Source organism: Schistocerca cancellata, chromosome 4 (genome assembly GCF_023864275.1).
Source record: "Schistocerca cancellata isolate TAMUIC-IGC-003103 chromosome 4, iqSchCanc2.1, whole genome shotgun sequence".
Taxonomy (NCBI): Eukaryota; Metazoa; Arthropoda; class Insecta; order Orthoptera; family Acrididae; genus Schistocerca; species Schistocerca cancellata.
Genome location: NC_064629.1, coordinates 587,020,331 through 587,042,632, shown reverse-complemented (window position 1 = coordinate 587,042,632; position 22,302 = coordinate 587,020,331). Strand labels below are relative to the sequence as shown.

The window sequence follows — 22,302 nt, the reverse complement described above, 5'->3', positions numbered from 1 at the left end:
CACACAGAATTACTTGCTACGTTACATTGTGATCAGTACCCCACACAGAACTTTGAACACGGTACTAGGAATCGTCTTCCAGATGCTCCAAACAGATGAGGAGCTCCACTGGAGAGGTGTACAGTTTATCAGTCCTGTACAAAAGGGATGAAGGATAATTTTACAGGCAGAGGTGTGAAGGGAATGACATCCTGGAGAAAGTCAAGGTCATGGTTAAGTGTGATGTGAGATCTTTGTCCTGTTCCCTAAGAGATGCTTCACATGTTTATGCTTTGGGCATATGTCATCCCGCTGAATGACACACAATGCGTGGCAGCTTGTGGATGATCACTCCATGAATGTAGTCTTCCTGAACATCCACCTTTGTATGTCAACTGCGTGGAACATCACCCTCCACATTTGCCAGTTTGCCCAGTTTTCAGGAAAGAACAGAAGATTAGCAATACAGATCTATTAAATGCGTGGCATATACTGAGGCATGGAACAGATATAAATGTCTAAATTCTGGATATGATTATCAATTATGCAAACATGATCATTGTGCCCCATCCATTTCTCCCCTCCCCCAAACCAGATCTACCACCACCTTTCTCTCCTGTGGTTCCCACAGTACCTTCTTCGGGAACCACTTCCCACACCCAACCAGAGAGTGTTCAGTTTCTTCGGTGTCTACTGGTGACAGTGCGTCCTTTGGTATCCCCAGACTGGCAGCCTCCAGACCGGAAGCCCGATGCCAAACAATGCCTGAATGAGTCACGGCCTGTGGCATCCCTGGCCTATCCACTCTTCATCTGTCTCCGCACTCAGTGCATATAGCCCCTTGAATAATCCTTGCCCACCAGAAGTGAAGAAGAAGAAGAAGAAGAAGAAGAAGAAGAAGAACTGGTAACACCAGTTCCTATCAGGCTGGGCTAGCACTTCGATGGGTGACAATCCGGTCTGCTGAGCGCTTTTGGCAAGTGGAGTGCAGCAGGCCCTTGTGAGGCAAACTGAAGAGCTGAAACTTCCTGGCAGATTAAAACTGTGTGCCGGACCGAGACTCAAACTCGGGACCATTGCCTTTCGTGGGCAAGTGCTCTAACAGCCAAGTGCTCTGCATGGTTCGCAGGAGAGCTTCTGTAATGTTTGGAAGGTAGGAGACGTACTGGCAGAAGTAAAGCTGTGAGGACGGGGCGTGAGTCGTGCTTGGGTAGCTCAGTCGGTAGAGCACTTACCTGCGAAAGGCAAAGGTCCCAAGTTCGAGTCTCGGTCCGGCACACGGTTTTAATCTGGCAGGAAGTTTCATATCAGTGCACACTCCGCTGCAGAGTGAAAATCTCATTCTGGAAACTGAAGAGCTGCTTGATTAAGAAGTAGCGGTCTGCTGACCACATGCCCCTCCATATCCACATCCAATGACGCCTATGGGCTGAGGATGACACAGCAGCTGGTCGGTACCATTGGGCCTTCATGCCTGTTCGGGAGGAGTTTAGTTTTTTCTATACTCCAATGCTCCGAGGCAGTTTTGTGTGTGTGTGTGTGTGTGTGTGTGTGTGTGTGTGTGTGTGTGTGTGTTTTTGTTTTTTTTCCAAAATTTTTGTAATTTTGACTGATAAGAACTGACACTCTAACAAAGAATATTACTATATCGTGATACTGCAGAATAATACTGCATTAATAAAACACAAATGCGAGAAAAAACAGAAATAAAACTTGAGTTGCAAAGGAAATGTGCCATTTGCAGCAACAAACACAGTGCACACATAAGTGTCTGCCTACAGAAAAATGTGTCAAAGGCTTTAGGACAAAGAAAATTTTTCTCATGCACCCAAGCTGCCAGATTCACGCTTGCACAGGTCAGTCTGAATTCCGGAGGGGAGGGGTAGTTCCCCCTTGACCAGTGTTTACGTGTAGTGATTTTACTGTCTCCTCTTAGTTTACAGCTGTCATGTCAAATGAACACAAAAGACTTATGTGGTTACTGTCTCAGCCCCATTTACTCTGTTATAGTTATTTTTAGATTTAGTTTGCCTCCTTTTTTTGCACCTCTGCTCCCATTTTTCTGTTGTGGTTGTTACACTTGGTTGGATAGTGAATGCTCTGCTCTGTAATGGATCAGAGATGGTACAGTTGTGGGTGTGACATTCCCTGTTGCGTGCAGAGCCCTGGGGACACTCGCTTGCTGACTTCACTGTTTCCTTCATCTTCATTGTGTTATTGACAGTACAAAAGATGTCTATTAAATTTTTAGCCTTCTCGTTTCTACTGTTCACACACTCCCAACTAAATGAGAAAATGTTCTCAGTGGCAGTCTATACTTCTGGATGCACCACTGTTGGATGGAGGGACTGGTGACCTTGTTTGGTTCCTTACCACCCCTACCCCGTCACCACAGCCAGCCAGCCAGCCAACCAACCAACCAACCCACCATCCATTATTGCACCCAAATTGTTTTGATAAATCACAGGATCATAATCACCATAGAAAGTTTGGTGAAACAAAGTAATAAACACTCTTGCAGCTTAGTAGTGTTCTGGGATATAATGTTCAGTGAGTAGCTTCAACTGGATATGGCATACTTGTTGAAACTTTAGCTCATACCTGTAGAATTGAGGCCATTATCAAGGACAGTGCTGGTGTTACATGGCGAGGTTGATGGCTCCTGAGTGGTCACAAAATTTTTTTGTCTAGTGTGCTCATATTGGACTGCTAGGCCATTGGACTTAGAAGTATTAGATTTGACGCACCACAAGAGTATAGATATGATCACATGAATGGTAAGGTGATCCCTACCACACCACTAATCGTAAAGTGGTAATTTTTGATGATGTATGAAATCAGTGTGAAAATTAACATTCTAGAAATGGATTTTTTGTATCAGAGTATTATGTTAGGACTGGAATGTGTCACCACGTTATATGCACTCCATAACAGCTTTCAAGCTGGCAATTTTAAAGGGGTAAAAACAAGAAAACCTTTGTTTTTAACCTTCTATTTTTTGTATTATCTAAGAAGAGCATAATTTTAATGTAGCATGTTCAATCATGTGATGAGATGTTAAATTCGTCTCCTCAGGATCCATATTTCAACAGAGCTAGTTGTGTATAGTGCCTGTGTGACACTGAATGCATTGGAGCTAATACGCTGTGAATGGGGGAAAATTTGTTAGGTAAGCTCTGATTCTTTAAATAACCCTAAAGCACAGCACTAAATGTGTCAAGCAGGCAGGTTAGTCCAGAACATCCGTAACTGCATACCAGGAATACGCAAAATTGAAAAGAAGTAACCTGATAACGAAGCCAAGATGATGATGTGTGTTGTAGTCCAGTGACGGCACACCAGGAGGCCCTTTCTGTGTCTGGGTGGGCACATGAAGTGTGTCAACCTGCAAAAATTTGGCCATTCTCAAATGGCCATCTCTTAGAATGGTGAAGGATCATTGAATGCTGCTTTGTACGACCCGGCAGCCTTGCCTTCTCTGGCTACACCATGGAAGGATGGCTCGGCTTACCATCTTGGTATGAAACACTTTCCCCACTACCTCGCCTGTACAAGGATTGATGGAAACACATTCACTGACACAAAGCCACCCCCTCCCCTTTTATATTATTGAATATGGAGGACAATTTTGGTAAAGTGGAGTTTCTCAGTAAGGTGCAGTCAGGCTCTCTGTTGATCAAAGCTGCTTCTGCCATCTCGTCTGCAGCTCTTCATGCTCATGATCATCTTGGCATTGTCCCAGTGTCTATTACCCCTCACCATTCTCTGAATATGGTCCAGAGGGTGATTTTTCATAGACACCTCATCCTGCCAACCAATGAGGAACTCCGGGCTAATCTGGAGCAACGAGGTATTCATTTTGTTACCCTGTGCAGAATGGTCCCAAAAATAACTGCACAGATACTGGCACCTTCATTCTGGCTTTTGAGGGGCATACCATCCAAGAGAAGGTACAGGTTATGTGGTACAGATATGACGCGGAGCCATACGTCCTACCACCCATTAGACACTTTGGTCCTTGTATTTTCAGCATATCTATTCCCACTATACGGCAGACCCACTTTGTAGTACTGTAAAAACCCACTTCATGAGGGAAGACCCTGCGTTCAGTCATCTGTGTGTGTAAAGTGTCACGACCGCCACTCCCCTCACTCACCAGATTGCCTGGCTTAAAAGACAGAAAACAAGATACAAGAGTAAAAGTCCCTAGATTGCCTGCCTTATGCTGAGGCTCGCCAAAAATATGAGACATGCCATCTAGTGTCACTTTCTACAAGTTTTGCCTCTGTTACATCCTCTCCCCTTCCTACCTCTTCCTTACCCCAGCCCTGTCCACCTTTCCCCTCCCCCGCCCCTGCAGTTCCTACAACCTCCCTCCAGTTGCTCCCCCTCCCCGGCCCAAGGAATGTCCCCTTCTTCGGCACCTGCCGGTGATGGGGCTCACATCTGGGACCACTCTCCCTGCCATCTCTGAGGCCGGAAGCCTACAACAACAACTCGGCCACATTATGCACCATCTGTGTGCCCCAAGGTCACCCGCTCTCTTTTGGTTCTGTGTCTTGAACATACCTGTCTCACTAAGTGTCTCCAACTGAGCTACAGGAATATATCTTGTGGGCGGACCCAAAATCTGAGCTAATGGGAATTCCCTGAGTTCTGGTGATTGTTTTTACCTGTAAAATAAACTACCACCTTGAAAGCAATTATGGAGGCATGGAGGCAATGTAAGGGAGACTCTTAACAGCAGAAACTATAATGCTAAAAAGTAATAGAGCTTTTGCACTGTCAGTAATACAAGCAAGATGAATCAGGGAAGTCAGCAGGTGGGTGTCCCAGGGACTCTGCATGTGACACGAAATGTTACCACCCACAACTGCACCATCCCTGATCTGTTACATCTACATCTACATCTACATCCATACTCCGCAAGCCACCTGACGGTGTGTGGCGGAGGGTACCTTCAGTACCTCTATCGGTTCTCCCTTCTATTCCAGTCTCGTATTGTTCGTGGAAAGAAGGATTGTCGGTATGCCTCTGTGTGGGCTCTAATCTCTCTGATTTTATCCTCATGGTCTCTTTGCGAGATATACGTAGGAGGGAGCAATATACTGCTTGACTCTTCGGTGAAGGTATGTTCTCAAAACTTTGACAAAAGCCCGTACCGAGCTACTGAGCGTCTCTCCTGCAGAGTCTTCCACTGGAGTTTATCTATCATCTCCGTAACGCTTTCGCGATTACTAGATGATCCTGTAACGAAGCGCGCTGCTCTCCGTTGGATCTTCTCTATGTCTTGTATCAACCCTATCTGGTACGGATCCCACACTGCTGAGCAGTATTCAAGCAGTGGGCGAACAAGCGTACTGTAACCTACTTCCTTTGTTTTCGGATTGCATTTCCTTAGGATTCTTCCAATGAATCTGTCTGGCATCTGCTTTACCGACAATCAACATTATATGATCATTCCATTTTAAATCACTCCTAATGCGTACTCCCAGATAATTTATCGTATTAACTGCTTCCAGTTGCTGACCTGCTATTTTGTAGCTAAATGATAAAGGATCTATCTTTCTGTGTATTCGCAGCACATTACACTTGTCTACATTGAGATTCAGTTGCCATTCCCTGCACCATGTGTCAATTCGCTGCAGATCCTCCTGCATTTCAGTACAATTTTCCATTGTTACAACCTCTCGATACACCACAGCATCATCTGCAAAAAGCCTCAGTGAACTTCCGATGTCATCCACCAGGTCATTTATGTATATTGTGAATAGCAACGGTCCTATGACACTCCCCTGCGGCACACCTGAAATTACTCTTACTTCGGAAGACTTCTCTCCATTGAGAATAACATGCTGCGTCCTGTTATCTAGGAACTCCTCAATCCAATCACACAATTGGTCTGATAGTCCATATGCTCTTACTTTGTTCATTAAACGACTGTGGGGAACTGTATCGAACGCCTTGCGGAAGTCAAGAAACACGGCATCTACCTGTGAACCCGTGTCTATGGCCCTCTGAGTCTCGTGGACGAATAGCGCGAGCTGGGTTTCACATGACCGTCTTTTTCGAAACCCATGCTGATTCCTACAGAGTAGATTTCTAGTCTCCAGAAAAGTCATTATACTCGAACACAATACGTGTTCCAAAATTCTACAACTGATCGACGTTAGAGATATAGGTCTATAGTTCTGCACATCTGTTCGACGTCCCTTCTTGAAAACGGGGATGACCTGTGCCCTTTTCCAATCCTTTGGAACGCTACGCTCTTCTAGAGACCTACGGTACACCGCTGCAAGAAGGGGGGCAAGTTCCTTCGCGTACTCTGTGTAAAATTGAACTGGTATCCCATCAGGTCCAGAGGCCTTTCCTCTTTTGAGCGATTTTAATTGTTTCTCTATCCCTCTGTCGTCTATTTCGATATCTACCATTTTGTCATCTGTGCGACAATCTAGAGAAGGAACTACAGTGCAATCTTCCTCTGTGAAACAACTTTGGAAAAAGACATTTAGAATTTCGGCCTTTAGTCTGTCATCGTCTGTTTCAGTACCATTTTGGTCACAGAGTGTCTGGACATTTTGTTTTGATCCACCTACCGCTTTGACATAAGACCAAAATTTCTTAGGATTTTCTGCCAAGTCAGTACATAGAACTTTACTTTCGAATTCATTGAACGCCTCTCGCATGGCTCTCTTCACACTACATTTCGCTTCGCGTAATTTTTGTTTGCAAGGCTTTGGCTATGTTTGTTTGCTGTGAAGTTCCCTTTGCTTCTGCAGCAGTTTTCTAACTCGGTTGTTGAACCACGGTGGCTCTTTTCCATCTCTTACGATCTTGCTTGGCACATACTCATCTAATGCATATTGTACGATGGTTTTGAACTTTGTCCACTGATCCTCAACACTATCAGTACTTGAGACAAAACTTTTGTGTTGAGCCAGCAGGTACTCTGAAATCTGCTTTTTGTCACTTTTTCTAAACAAAAAAATCTTCCTACCCTTTTTAATATTCCTATTTACGGCTGAAATCATCGATGCCGTAACCGCTTTATGATCACTGATTCCCTGTTCTGCGTTAACTTTTTCAAATAGTTCGGGTCTGTTTGTCACCAGAAGGTCTAATATGTTATCGCCACGAGTCGGTTCTCTGTTTAACTGCTCAAGGTAGTTTTCAGATAAAGCACTTAAAAAAATTTCACTGGATTCTTTGTCCCTGCCACCCGTTATGAACGTCTGAGTCTCCCAGTCTATATCCGGCAAATTAAAATCTCCACCCAGAACTATAACATGGTGGGGAAATCTACTCGAAATATTTTCCAAATTATCCTTCAGGTGCTCAGCCACAACAGCTGCTGAGCCAGGGGGCCTATAGAGACATCCAATTACCATGTCTGAGCCTGCTTTAACCGCGACCTTCACCCAAATCATTTCACATTTCGGATCTCCGTCAATTTCCTTCGATACTATTGCACTTCTTACCGCTATAAACACGCCTCCCCCTTCACTGTTCAGCCTGTCTCTGCGGTATACATTCCAATCTGAGTTACAGTCCAGATCATCCACTATCCAACAGAGTGCAACACCAAGAAGTGAAAAATGGGTGAGGCAGAAAGGAGGCTAACCAAATGTGAAAATAATTAAAACAGAGTAAAAGGAATGAGAGAGTAGTCCGGTCAAAGAGGTAGGGTTGGGGACCACCCAGACACAGCATACAGTGGAAGACGCCCCAACCTCAACCACCCTACCCCTGTTCTGGAGATGTCTAAAGCCTTATAACAGAGAATAAACACACTTTCACAGATAAAACTTAGAACCAGTTCAACCATCCATGAATCCTTGCCAATATTACAGGCAATCAGTCTGGAAGTCCATACTTAATGCAGATGGTGATAAGGAGGGAGCATTCCACCAGGATATGAGCTACTTGTTGCAAGGCTCCATAACCACAATTCATTACACAAAAGAAAATGATGGGTTAACCTGGTGTGATCAATGTGGAAATGGCATAGGAATGTGGATTCCTTCTGAGATAAGCAGAAGGAAGAGCACAATGCTGCTGTCATCTACATTGTGCAAATTTCATTAGATGAGGCAGTAGCCCATCACATTTTGTTACATTTCTGAGCAGCCAGAGACACCGTGTGCACCCACAAATCTGCACCTGGGATCAGCACAGCAAATGTGAGTATGTATTTGCTCCCTAGCCAAATGGCTTAGCCAGTTCATTCCCTGGGGCACCCCCATGACTTGAGACTCAGAAAGACAACTGAGCAGGCAGCATGATGAAGGTAAGTGAGAAGGTCATGAATAGTGGAGACCAAAGGATGGCAAGAATAGCATCGGTCAAAAGCCTGCTCATTGAATCAGTTTGTATTAAAACATCGTCAAGGGAGGTCCGTCTAATAAAATAGAAGCTCTGCTAGTGGCGGTCAGCTGTGTTGTAAACACATGTTCCCAGGAGCAAGTGGTGTTAGATATCAGTAGGAGATTTACAAGCATATCCCATCTGAGGCACAGTTTGAGCCATTGGTGTAAAGGATGATAGCACCCTGGAACTCTTGAAGAACTGGATGTAACAGATGCTGAAATGTCATGAGAGTGACAAAAACGTTAGGACCCAGCAAGAGATCAGTTCTGTGGCCAGGCACCATTCTGGGGAGTATGTGAGGAAATATGGAAAGCACAGTCCAGGGAAGAGAGATTGGAGATTGTGGCAGAGGAAAGTGAGGTGCATTCCAACTGGTAATCCCACCAGAAGGTGGGAATCAGGGTGACAACAACCCTTGTATGTAAAGAGAATGGGATACATTTTGCTAAAAGATTGGGTAGCTGAACTAGCATTGGATGCTTAGTTGAATACACAAGCAAGAAATGCGGAATAAAATTTTTCACTAAATCCCAAGGTATTCCCCAACCAGCTAGCTGTCCATTACAAAATGATCCTATCAGGCGGGTCTACAAAGATAATCCAGAAACTCAATGACTTTCTCATTGAGGTGCCAAACACTCTCTACTGAAGCAAGAGTATGTCTTGCGTCATGATGGAGGAAATGAATGTCTCCTAAATTACACAAGACTGTCCATATGAAGGAACAATTGAGGTGCAACAAATGAAAAGAAGAAATAATATAGAGCTGGTGAAGACTGCCACTTTCCTTGTGACTTCCACTGCTCTGATAGTGAGAGAATACTGTGTGGAGGCTTCCTCTGGTTTACGGTTGAGACTTGTGCCCCGACCCAGGGACAACAATGAGTTCCAAAGGAGAAGCAACCTGCGGGTAAAACCCTGAAAGGCAACTCATGAACTTTGCACTGACAGCATCTCTCTAGCTGTGTGTATCAGCTGATTTGAAAGCAAACCAATATGAAACCAAGACGTCCCAAAATTCACTGAGAACAAAAAAAGTTCAAAAAGAAGAGAGTAGATCCCAATTGTGGAAGCCAAGAAGGAATGTAAAGTGACTGACCCTCCAACATTTCTCAGCAGTGCCTTCCTCTTTGTGAAAAAACCTGTCATAAAACTTCCTGGCAGACCAAAACTATGTGCTGGACAGAGATTCAAACTCTGGACCTTTGCTTTTTGTGGGAATGTGCTCTACAAAATTATTATATTTTTGGTGCAGAAATCTAACTGAACAGGAACCAATACTAGCGCACACATGCACACCTGCAAAAGCTAACAGGTTCAAGAAACTGCAAAAAAGGTAGCCACAATATAAGAACAAGAGAAAGCAAACATATCAATGTCGTGATCAAATATTCAATTTTTTTTCTTTTGTTTGGGGGGAGGGGGGGGGGTTGTATTCAGGATAATATAAAATCTTCTTCTGGTATTTTAACTGACACTTCTTGCTATCAGTAGTGTTTACTCCATAGTGTAAAGTGGTGCTTCAAAATCTTGCAAGTGACTCATCTTGAGAATGGCTGAAAGGTTGCCAGCCGAAATATTGGAACCTGGTTTAATAGCGTCTCAGATACCCTGCTGAAAAATGTTGAAGTAAATTAATTGTAGAAAAAGCAGTTAAAGAACAGTGCCTCCAAACCAAATCTTTCTCCTTCACCCATGAATGAAGAAATGGTATAAAGTAACAAGCTATCCCAGGTGCCTTCAGATGTGATGACATAGCTGACATGATCAAAAAAATGTTAAAATTGCTTCCATACTCCAGTTTAAGATTAAAATTCAGGACATACAAAAATGAATTGACTTCCTGTGCAGGGAAGACCCCTCTGCATGTCCTTTGAAGAAATTTTTAAAACATGGATGGTCTTTTACTTGGAAGACATAGCCTCCCGAGAAAAAGACAGCCTTACTGGTGACAGGTTAAAGAGTGGGGTGGTAATGTTTGTCAAAGGCATATGCCACTTACCCTGTGCACTTAACATTACAAGCAGTACCTGTCGTGTTCTTGCCCATACTAACACAGTATGCTCTGTGTACCTCCTACAACAACACCCCATTGTTGAGAAGCTCAATAACTTTATTGCTGAAATCTCACTTCTATTTCTCCTTTTAATAAATTTAAACATATTTACTGCTCTACCAAGATCTTCCACCATCTGCCTGAGGAGTGGAGCAGGGTGGAGTAATTAACACTACAGCATTGCTACTGGTTCGCCTATACCCATACACTACTTGTGTTCATTTGCCCTTGGAGGTATCGCTCAGTGGGAAGTGGACCATGACTTGCATGGAAGTGAACACTTCACTATCTGCAGTCATCTGCCAGACAGAGTTCACCCCACAAGCCCAATTGTTAGCTTGGGTGTAGAGGCTGAAGAGTTCCCTCTGTCCACATAACAGCTTCATATCATTGTGTACTTATCACTAAGATCCTGTCCGATTCAAAACTGCCTCCATCACTCTCCATTAACTGACCACTACAGAAACATATGTTCAACTATCCTTGGTTAAAAAAGCCATTTGAATCTTTGCAACAGTGAGCCTTGACGTTTTTCGGGTTGATGGAATTAAGGTCCAAACCAAGGAGTGGAGTAAGGATTCCTATGTCTGTCAATTAATTGGGTACAAGAAGGCTAGTACCCCACATTACTATATTCTGAATAAATTTACTTTAATCCCTAGACATAACATTAGTATTGAAGATCTATTTCATTTCTGTTCTTTATTTGTGATACGAATGTTTGTGGCTTTTGCAGTTCATTTGTCAGATGCTAGATAGGCTCTACTAATGGATCCATAAGATAGTAAAGTCCTAGACACTAAACATGTGGACAAGTATGGGTGGACTAAACATTCTGGTTTGGTTATTAAAAAAAATATGGTAGTTTCCTATGCAGTTCTTATCTCCTGGTGTTTTCCACACCTTCTGTTAAACCCCTGGATTAACTTCAACCAAATTTGGTATGCACATCACATACTGTCAGGAAAGAATCACTTCAGGAGTACAACCCACCTGCCTACACTATTTAAGTATCTGGTCACCTGGCTGTAAGTGACTTAAAAGTTTGTGGTGCCCTCCTTCTGTAATGCCGGAATTCAATATGGTGTTGGCCCACCCTTAGCTTTGATGGCAGCTTCCACTATCGCGGGCATACATTCAGTCAGGTGCTGGAAGTTTCTTGGGAATTGCTGCCCATTCTTCAGAGTGCTGCACTGAGGATAGGTACTGATGTCAGTCGGTGAGGCCTGGCACGTAGTCGGCGTTCCAAAACATCCCACAGGTGTTCTATAGGAGTCAAGTCAGTACTCTGTGCAGGCCAGTCCATTACATGGATGTTACTGTCATGTAAACACTCCTACACAGGCCGTGCATTATGAACAGGTGCTCGATCGTGTTGAAAGATGCAATTGCCAAACCTGAATTGCTCTTCAACAGTGGGAAGCAAAAAGGTGCTTAGAACATCAATGTAGGCCTGTGCTGTGATAGTGCCATGCAAAATAACAAGGGGTGCAAGCCCCTCCCCCCCCCCTCATCCCCCCCCCCCACACACACACACACACACACACACACACACACACACACACACACACACACACAAAAGACACAACCACACCATAACACCACCGCCTCCGAATTTCACTGTTAGCACTACACACGCTGGCAGATGACGTTCACTGGGCCTTCACAATACCCACACCCTGCCAATAGATCGCCACATTGTGTACCATGACTTGTCACCCCACACAATGTTTTTTCACTGTTCAGTTGTACACGAAGTGAGGTGTTGTTTGGCATTTACCGGTGTGATGTGTGGCTTACGAGCAGCTGCTCTACCATGAAATCAGTTTTCTCACCTCCCGTGTAACTGGAATAGTACTTGCAGTGGATCCTGATGCATTTTGGAATTCCTGTGTGATTGTCTGGATAGATGTCTGCCTATTACACGTTACTGCCCTCTTAAACTGTCGGCATTTCTGTTAGCCAACAGACGAGGTTGGCGTGTATGCTTTTGTACTGCACATGTCCCTTCACTATCACATTGGAAACAGTGGACCTAGGGATGTTTAGGAGTGTGGAAATCTGTCATACAGACGTATGACACAGGTGACACCCAATCACCTGAGCACGTTCAAAATACGCGAGTTCTGCGGAGTACCCCATTCTGCTCTCTCATGATGTCTAATCACTACTGAGGTTGCTGATATGGAGTACCTGGCAGCAGGTGGCAGCACAATGCACTTACTACGAAAAACGTACGTTTTTGGGTGTGCCCGGATACTTTTGATCACATAGTGTGTGAAAGGAGTGGGGAGGAGGGGTGGGTGTTAAAAATGAAGTGTAGTCTACAGCGCAGATACTGAGACTTTATTCATCCAGTATTAGAGAATGAGAGCACTTACTGACTTGCAACAAACTTTACATATGGTTTCAAACGTTTACAAAACTTTTTCTCGCCTACATCCCCCAGTAACTGATGAAAGGAAAGAGTGTTTATTGCTTACTACATTCTTACTGTTCTACATCTACGTCGATACTCTGCAAATCACATTTAAGTGCGTGGCAGCGGGTTCGTCAAGCCACCTTCACAAATCTCTATTATTCAAATCTTGTATAGTGCACAGAAAGAATGAACACCTATATCATTCCGTACGAGCTCTGATTTCCCGTATTTTATCGTGGTGATTGTTTTTCCCTATGTAGGTCAGTGTCAACAAAATATTTTTGCATTCGGAGGAGAAAGTTGGTGATTTGAATTTCGTGAGAAGATTCCATCACAACAAAAAATGCTTTTTTAAATGATGTCCAGCCCAAATCCTGTACCATTTCAGTGACACTCTCTCCCCTATTTCGTCTTTGAACTTATTCTATGTACTCTTGTTAGTCCTATCTGGTAAGGATCCCACACTGTGAGCAGTATTCTAAAAGAGGACTGACAAGCGTAGTGTAGGCAGTCTCCTTAGTAGATCTGTTACATTTTCTAAGTGTCATGCCAATAAAACAGTCTTTGGTTAGCCTTCCCCACAACATTTTCTGTGTGTTCCTTCCAATTTAAGTTGTTCATGATTGTAATTCCTTGATATTTAGTTGAATTTATGACCCTTAGATTTGAATGAGTTATCCTGTAACCAAAGTTGAACGAATTCCTTTCAACACTCAGGTGGATGACCTCACACTTTTCGTTATTTAGGGTCAACTGCTAGTTTTTGCAACATACAGATATATTTTCTAAATCATTTTGCAGTTTCTTTTGATCTTCTGGTGACTTTATTAGTTGATAAATAACAGCATCATCTGCAAACAACCTTGGGGAACACCAGAAATCACTTCTGTTTACTCGATAACTTTCCATCAGTTACTACGAAATGTGACCTTTGTGTCAGGAAATCACAAATCCAGTCTCATAACAGATGATATTCCATAAGCATGCAATTTCACTACAAGCTGCTTGTGTGGTGTAGTGTCAAAAGTCTTCTGGAAATCCAGAAGTACAGAAATGATCCAAAACCCTTGTCAGTAGCACTTAGCACTTCCTGCGAATAAAGAGCTAGTTGTGTTTCACAAGAACAATGCTTTCTAAACCCATGTTGACTGTGTATCAATAGACCATTTTCTTCACGGTAGTTCATAATGTTCAAACAGAATATATGTTACAAAATCCTGCTGCATAACGATGTTAATGATATGGGCCTGTAATTAAGTGGATTACTACTACTACTACTACTACTACTACTACCTTTCTTGAATATTGGTATTGACATGTGTAGCTTTCCAGTCTTTGGCTACGGATCTTTTGTCGAGCGAAGGTTGTATATGATCATTAAGTATGGAGCTAATGCATCAGCGTACTCTGAAAGAAACCTAATTGGTATACAGTGTGGCCTAGAAGACTTGGTTTTATTCAGTGATTTAAATTGCTTCACTTCTCTGAGGATATTTACTTCTACGTTACTCGTGTTGGCAGCTGTTCTTGATTCGAATTCTGAAATATTTACTTTGTCTTCTTTTGTGAAGGCATTTTGGAAGGTTCTTTAGTAACTCTGCTTTGGCAGCACTGTCTTCGATAGTATCTCCATTCCTATCGCACAGAGAAGGCATTGATTATTTCTTGCTGCTAACATACTTCACATACGACCAGGATCTCTTTGCCAGGTTTCGAGACAGTGTCATTGTGGAAACTATTATAAGCATCTGGCATTGGAGTCCACACTAAATTTCGAACTTCTGTAAAAGATCGCCAATCTTGGGGATTTTGCATCTGTTTAAATTTGGCAGGTTTGTTTCATTGTTGCAGTAAAACTGCCACATCAGGCATTACATTTTAATTTATTACTTCTTTGCTATTAACTGTGTTTGTTACACTTTCTGCAGCCAGTATTCACATAAACCACTGAATGTATGTGCAAAATTGTCATTGTACAACACACAGTTGTGAAGATGTGTTGTCATAAACACTGAGCTGCGTGAAAATGACACTGCAGGGTGAAATTCGCTAGATATACAGATAAACTGTGTAAAAATATGTTAAATATGTGACATTGTAAGTGGCCAAAGCAGTGGGTAAAAAGCTTCTCTGAAACTACTGGATTGATTTCAATCTAACTTGGTACACATTCTACTTACTACATGCAAAAAAATATTATGGGTTTAAGAAATGACTACCACCTACTGGGATAGCGGTGATAAAATTGAGATTCAGAGAGGAGAAGGAGAAGGAGATTGACAGGTGGAGGGGGGGGGGGGGGCAGTAAATGGGAGAAGAGTGAAGGTGGTGTTGTGGTGTTGGACAGGTGAGCAGGAGGGGAGGTGGTGGCTCTAACAGAAGGTAAGGTTGGAATAAACCACCAGGTACTCAGCTAGTGATTTAGTATTTCAGTTAAACAGTTATTTTGTCATTGATTACATCTGTATTAACAAGTTGTTAAATAGTAAGTACACTTCTGTTCGTGCAGTGTTTGTTCTGTGTGACACTCCATCTGCCAGATAGGCTAATTTCAGCTGCTGTTTCAACATTTGCAGATACGTTGCAAAAAGTGGTTTTGTACTATAGACAAGTGTTGGTGCAGTGGAAAAGTAATTTATTGAAGTAAATTTATGTTGTAAATCATATGTTAAATCAAACAGGAGTAATACATACAAATATGAAAAGCTGATAATAATAAACTGATTGAAATTTTTGTTGTCTTACAGATTCTTGGATTTCTGAATTTTTTCCTTTGGGCATCAGATTTGTGGTTCCTATACAAGGAAACTTCTTGGTTCAAAATGAAGCAGAGCAGCCCAAATATGGCAGCTACAGCGTAATTGGAAAATAAAGTCTGCAACACACAAATCAAATCTACATAATACCTTCTTCTATTCAGAGTATAGACTGCTTTTTATGTTCAGTCAAAAAGTCAGCCAGTTGCTATTGAACAATAATTTATTTGTTTTACTGTAGTATTATTGAGTCATAGAATTTTTTTCTACTTTTGCATCCTTTTATGGCAAGTTGCAGTGTTCTCTCTAGAGTACTTACATGAAGAAATTTGAAGGACATATCTTAAGAAGAATAATACCTCAGAATTATTTATGGGTTAATTCTTTTTATTGATGCTGTACTAAATATTTGTGTCCTATCATTCAGAAACAGGACCTTGGAATCAAGTATTTTTGCGCGGGGGAGGGGAGGGGGGGAAGTTCTTGCAATATGGTCCTAATTAAGTTTTCTGAAATATCACGTACTTTTTCTATTTTATGTATGAACATACACATTATGTCAATTATTAAATCCATATCTGTAACACTATAGTGGTTGCCCATGTGCTGAAACGTGGAGCTGTCATATTTCCTGTCATGGATTTTAATAGGTACTTACAATGTAACACCAATTCTTTTTTTTTTTTTTTTTTTTTTATCCGTGTTTTGGATTGTGCGTTCTTCAGTATTTGTATATACAATGCAGTAACTATAAGCTTCAAATATTTGTGGAAAATACTGCGCGCGCACACACACACACACACACACACACACACACACACACACACACACACACCTCTCTCTCTCTAATTGTTAAAATAAGATATAGAAGAAGAAGATGCATACTTATTTCTCATATTAAATTAGATTGAAGTACATTGCTTGTTTTTATTCACATTTTGTCCTTGTATTTATATTCCAAAAGGCACAAAACTTTGATGTCAACTCTGCAATTAATTGTATGACCTCAGTAGTAATAAAATTAAGGCATTCAGTATGACAGAAGTGACCATTTTGTAAAAAAGAAATTCTATCGATTGCATATGTTAATATGGTGCCACTATTGCCTGTGTTCATGGTGTTAACTGCAATCAGGCTTCTGTGTTAATTTGTGTGATGGCTTTTTATACAAAGGGAGATTGCATACAACAAATACGTTACATAAAAATGGAAAAAGTAGTGCAGATATTTTGCTCTATCAAAGGCTGAAAGACATTTGTTAAAGAAACCACAGCTATTGGTATTACTTTGACAATGTACTTGGGCATACGGTAGTGATAGGTTTTACATTTCATATATAGCACTGCCAAATCAAAACTAGAAAGATAAGCATGGTATATTAATCAAAAGCAAATCCATACAGATAAGCTTATATGATGTGCTCTTGAAGGGAGAAAATAGTGTGTGGCATGGGACTGAATTTTTCAGTTCCAACAATGTATATATTGCACTGTAATGCAGAAAAGGTTCATTGTTTATTTTTGGTAAATCATCTTAGTGTATTTTTTAGGAACCTTCTGCCTTGAAATCTCATTTGTCTCCTTGACAGAGTTTGAATTCCAATGGGAGTGAATTAAAATCTTCTTTCTATAAAATACCTGTGGCCTTGTAAATGTCTCACAGATTGCAAATGCCCTGTTGGTGAATTGTACTATTGCTTTACTGCTCTATAACATCTTTAGTATTTCTAAGATAATACTATGTTGGTCACTTGGAGAATCAAAAATGTTTTGTTTCTAAAGGGAACTGTGATATGTGTTGGTAATTACACAAGAGGGTATCTTTTGTATTAGATTTTTTAAGTTAAAAAAAATCTAGTAAGAACACAAACTGGACACAGTCTCAAGATGAATTGTATCAAACATGGATTTTACATTATGTAATACTGTTAAATGCTACAGAGTCTTGTTTGTAAATAATAAATTTTGCTCTTAAAGTACATTACTAGTCAATTTATTGCTGTTAAACTGTGTTTAGTGTACTTACCTACTTTGTTACTTTGAGTGTTTTTATTAGTGATAGCTTTTATATTTTATTATACAAGAAATGTCAGTTCGTCAGTTCAAAAGTACATCAGAGATCTATTTATTTGTGGCTCACAAGTGATAGTCATCAGCAAAAATGTATTGTTTGAATGAATATTGAACAATATTTTTCTATGAGGATACATGAGTGTCACTTGCAAACCAAAAGTTTTGAGTTCTGTATATTGAGTAAAAAATTTGTTGGGCACTTAATGTGCTATGCAACACGCATTAACAGGTTGTTACATTGAATGTCCATTTGTCTTCCAAATATTGGAATCTGTGATCAGTGTGGCCATTCTCTCTCTCTCTCTCTCTCTCTCTCTCTCTCTCTCTCTCTCTCTCTCTCTCTGTGTTCGTGTGTGTGTGTGTGTGTGTGTGTGTGTGTGTGTGTGTGTGTGTGTGTTCGTGTGTGTGTGTGTGTGTGTGTGTGTGTGTGTGTGTGTTCGTGTGTGTGTGTGTGTTCGTGTGTGTGTGTGTGTGTGTGTGTGTGTGTGTGTGTGTGTGTGTGCGAATGAACTGTGTATATTTTATATAGCATTTTCAGTGTCATTCGTGTCATTAAAACTGTTGAAAGAATCTTAGTTTCTGGATATTTTTTATGCCACAGAGTATGTGGATTGCTTTAGTATTGGTGGTGCTTCCTAATTATGTCTTAGAATGGTGCATCATTAAAAAATGAACTCAATTGCTGCTTAACTTCACCTATCTGAATTTTGCTTGGAGGAGGTTTGCACTTACTATAAGAAAATCAGATAAAACTAAATCACACGTAGCATAATTTTCTTTGGTTGGTTATTTAGCTGAAAGTTGTTTAAACATATTTTTCATAATTTTTATGATACTGTTCTTAAACTTAAGTACACACACTTGATTTGAAACAGTGGCCATAACTAGTGTCCTGTGTCTATTAACATCAACTTGGAAATGGCATTCATTAATTACTTTGATAAGTGTGAATGCCAGTACACGCATTTGTCTTACATATTTGCTCAACAGGTTATTTCACTATTGTTAAGACTGTAACTCCATTCATGAAATACCAGTTGCTTCTTGTTATAGTTTTTCAGTTACACTGATTGCATAAAATATTAATGTTATCCAACATTAAGCCATTGTAATGAGGTATTATAAGAGTTCAAAAAATTTTCAGATACACATTTTCTCAAGTGCTCCACATAATTTCAAGCAGCTCTGAAATTGTATTGTTGTTACTTTTTTAAGAATTAAGGTTAGTTGCAGGGGATAAAATAAGGAATCTCTGCCTCAGACTACTGCAGGATGTGGAATAATATAGGAGGAATAAGCTGTGCCTATCCCTCAGGCATGGCAGTGACAAGGTAAATCACACTTTTAATTTGCCAAGCATGCTGAGCATCTAAAAGTGTAAATACACACACAGATGTAATGAACACTTAAATGAAGTGTTTAGTAGAAACTGAAATCAATTGATACATGGGCATTGTCCGGGATGCACAACAACGTTCACCAATGGTCAATCCTGTATGCCAGTAAAGTATTGTTTGAGTGCAACAGTTGGATATGATTTGAAGAAAACACCGCTGACCCCGAATATTCTTTTTTCCATTAATTAAGAACTACCAGGATCTCTCTCTCTCTCTCTCTCTCTCTCTCTCTCTCTCTGTGTGTGTGTGTGTGTGTGTGTGTGTGTGTGTGTGTGTGTGTGTGTGTGTGTGTGTGTGTGGGGGGGGGGGGGGGAGAGTGGAGTGAGTTTTCTATGCTGTCCTTACTGTTGCTCCTGAAAGTCTTGAATACTCAAGCAAGCTGCTCTGCGTACTTTAGATACAGTGGCATAAGTAACATGAATGTTTATGGTCTTGTAACTTTGTGTTCAAATCCCTCATTGGGTCTTCTGTAAAATAACAGACCTAAGATCCAGAGACCATTTGTGTGCCGCCACCGTTAACCCCCTCCCCCGCCCCCACTGCATTTCAAAAGTTGATTCAGTTATGGATGGATACTGTTCACGAAAATTGTGATTTTTGGCATCTACTGTTCTCAAGTGTCTATAGAACATCTGTGAAGTTACTTAATAAATCCATGAGGTCAATTTTGGCTGTCCTCCCTTTGAAACGACATTCTAAAATTCCACCTAAAAAGATAACTGTTGAGCTAACAGTGTATCTATAGCGACATTGACTGGTAATAAAATTTCTCATTACATAAAATAAATTATTTACAGTTAGTCACATATCTAAGATAATTTTTTTCCAGTGATCTTGGTTTGTAAAATTTGTATGTTGGTGAATAGGAATTTATTTAAGAATTCAAGTTTATCAACAGTAGAAGTCCTTAGTCAATGAATAGTTGTTGTATAAAGTAAAAGGCATATGGTACAAGTGATGCTAACCCGATCAGTGTGATAGAACCAAGTGGGATGCTGCAGTGGTTAATTCCAGAGGACCAATTGAAACCCCCATCTGGCCATTCAGATTTGGGTGTTTAGGATTTCCATAAATGACTTAAAACAAATGTGGGGATGGTTCCTTTGGAAAGAATGTATCCAAGCTGATGCTCAGTCTCTAATTATCTCTTTCGGATGATAAACCTTTTGTTTTCCTTCTTGCAACTTTCCAGTGTGTAATTGGCCAATCTGTCCTATTAACTGGATCAGTTCCTTGTACCCATGAAACACCATATATTCTAGCTGTAGCAGGAATTAACTCCAACAAAATCTTATTGATTGAAGTAGCCAGCCTTGAGCATGACAAGTATGTTAAAGTTCCTTAACAATTAGTGTAAACTCACTTTTAAGTTCGTAGTGTACTGGACTCAATCACAGTTGTTTGCTCCTAGTATTCAGCTGTGTTCACAATTGTGCATAATTTCCCAGATCTGCTTTGCTCATACTTGAGGGTGGTGGTCTTTCTGCCACTTCATGAATTCTTTACAAGTCCTGTTTTATATAACCATCTGTACTGCTGGGAGTAACTGTAACGAGACCCCTACTACTCAAGGTTTTGTCTGTGGGAGGGAATGCGTGACTGCCCTGTATAAACAATTCATTTTTTCCCTACCAAGATTGCTTCCTACAAATCATCATATGAGACATTTTGTTTAGTGTTGGTTACACCATTTTCCTTTATTCCATTGATGGCAAGCCTGCTTAATTTATTAGTGCCAATGGCCTTAAAGTGTACAGAGTGGTTAACTATAACGTTATTGCCCCATCCTGCTTAAGCCAAGAGATTTGACCATACTAGGAACAATGCAACCTGGGTGAAACTGGTTTGACAAAAGTGTGTGGGAGTTGATGAATTATATCATGAATGGCCACCACTAGACTCTCATAAACTGTTTGACTAATGATCCAAATTCCAATGAAATTAAAACCACCAGTATCTTCCTGTCAGAAGAGAAAGTGACAAATTTCTAATTTACTTCCTCTTCATGCACGTACAAAAGGCTTTACAGGCAAGCTTAATCTTAACAGTAGCCAACACCAGAGTTGGATGAGTGTACAATAACAGCCTACCACTTTACTACCATATAGAATTATACTAAGATAAAGGTGGTGTAAAACCACCATGTATAAAGCAACATTTAATTTGATTGTGTTCAGTCACGTAAAGAAGAGTGCTCCTAAAGAGGACTCCAGGTGTGGGACTGAACCATTGATGCAAAAAAATTTAAAGAATAGTCCATTCTTTAACAGCTCATTATTTACAATTGTATATAATGACTACCAAAGGGTACAGTCATAAAGATATCCATTTTATTCCCATTTGTATTACTGTGTTTACATTACCTACAGTAACTAGTAATGCAGCTGGAATTTTGTGCATATTTATGGTTCACATGCCACATAAATATGTTCCTGCATTGTTGATTACATAAAGGAAAAAAATTACTCTTCCAGTTTTAAGTTTTTTACGTACGTAAATCAATATATTTCAAGAAATTTGTGCAGAAAGGGTTATCTAAATGTGAAACATTCTTTCTGTGAGAGGATGCTCTTCCATTAGACGATAGATTTTAGGTTTTTGGGTAACTACAATGATATCATTTTCATGAATGAATGAATGAATGACTGAAATTATTTTAGCTCTCAAATTTTGTTTCTTTTATGAACATACTTTTCTGTCGATACTTAATAATGATGACTTTGTAACTGAAAGAAGCTGGAAAGAAATTGTGTGCAATTAGAGGGGGGAAATGATTGACAATCCTTATTATAAATCCACACTGTTCTATGAAACAGGAGTAAAATTTTAATACAGCAGTATGGGACTCTAACGCACACATTGTTTAAGTAATAGCATACAGAGACTAATGTTTCAAGAGCATGAGAGTAATGCTGTGACCAAGAGGATTTTCTTTTTGTTAAAGCCATGCAAGAAACGTTGCAGTGTTAGTAAATTATGTGGTGTGCACTCTAGCCACATTGTTTTCATCATATGAAAACCTTGTAAAAGATTTGTTTTAATAATGAAGTTAAGTTTTCAGAACAGTAAACACTATGCATATGTATTTATATTTCTGTAATTTTGTAAACAGCTAACTGTGATCGAATAATTGAGCTTAATGTAAGAAATGGGTTTCACATTCACAGCTGTATGGAATTAAGTGTGTTTGTGTGCATTTATTATTATTATTGTTGTTATTATTTTCATTTTTTGCTGTATTGAATGATCTGCA

General features: G+C 40.5%; 1 protein-coding gene across 9 annotated transcripts in view; it reads left to right on the top strand.

Annotated features, from left to right (window-relative positions):
- LOC126184259 (synaptoporin-like) overlaps positions 1–16,355 on the top strand; it is a 93,660-nt gene extending 77,305 nt beyond the window's left edge. For all 9 annotated transcript variants that reach the window (XM_049926632.1, XM_049926625.1, XM_049926629.1 and 6 more), the window contains one exon: positions 15,572–16,355. In XM_049926632.1, the coding sequence (XP_049782589.1) occupies positions 15,572–15,685 (114 nt within the window). In that variant the 3' untranslated portion in view covers positions 15,686–16,355. The remainder of the gene's footprint in view (positions 1–15,571) is intronic.
- Positions 16,356–22,302: the final 5,947 nt, after the last annotated feature.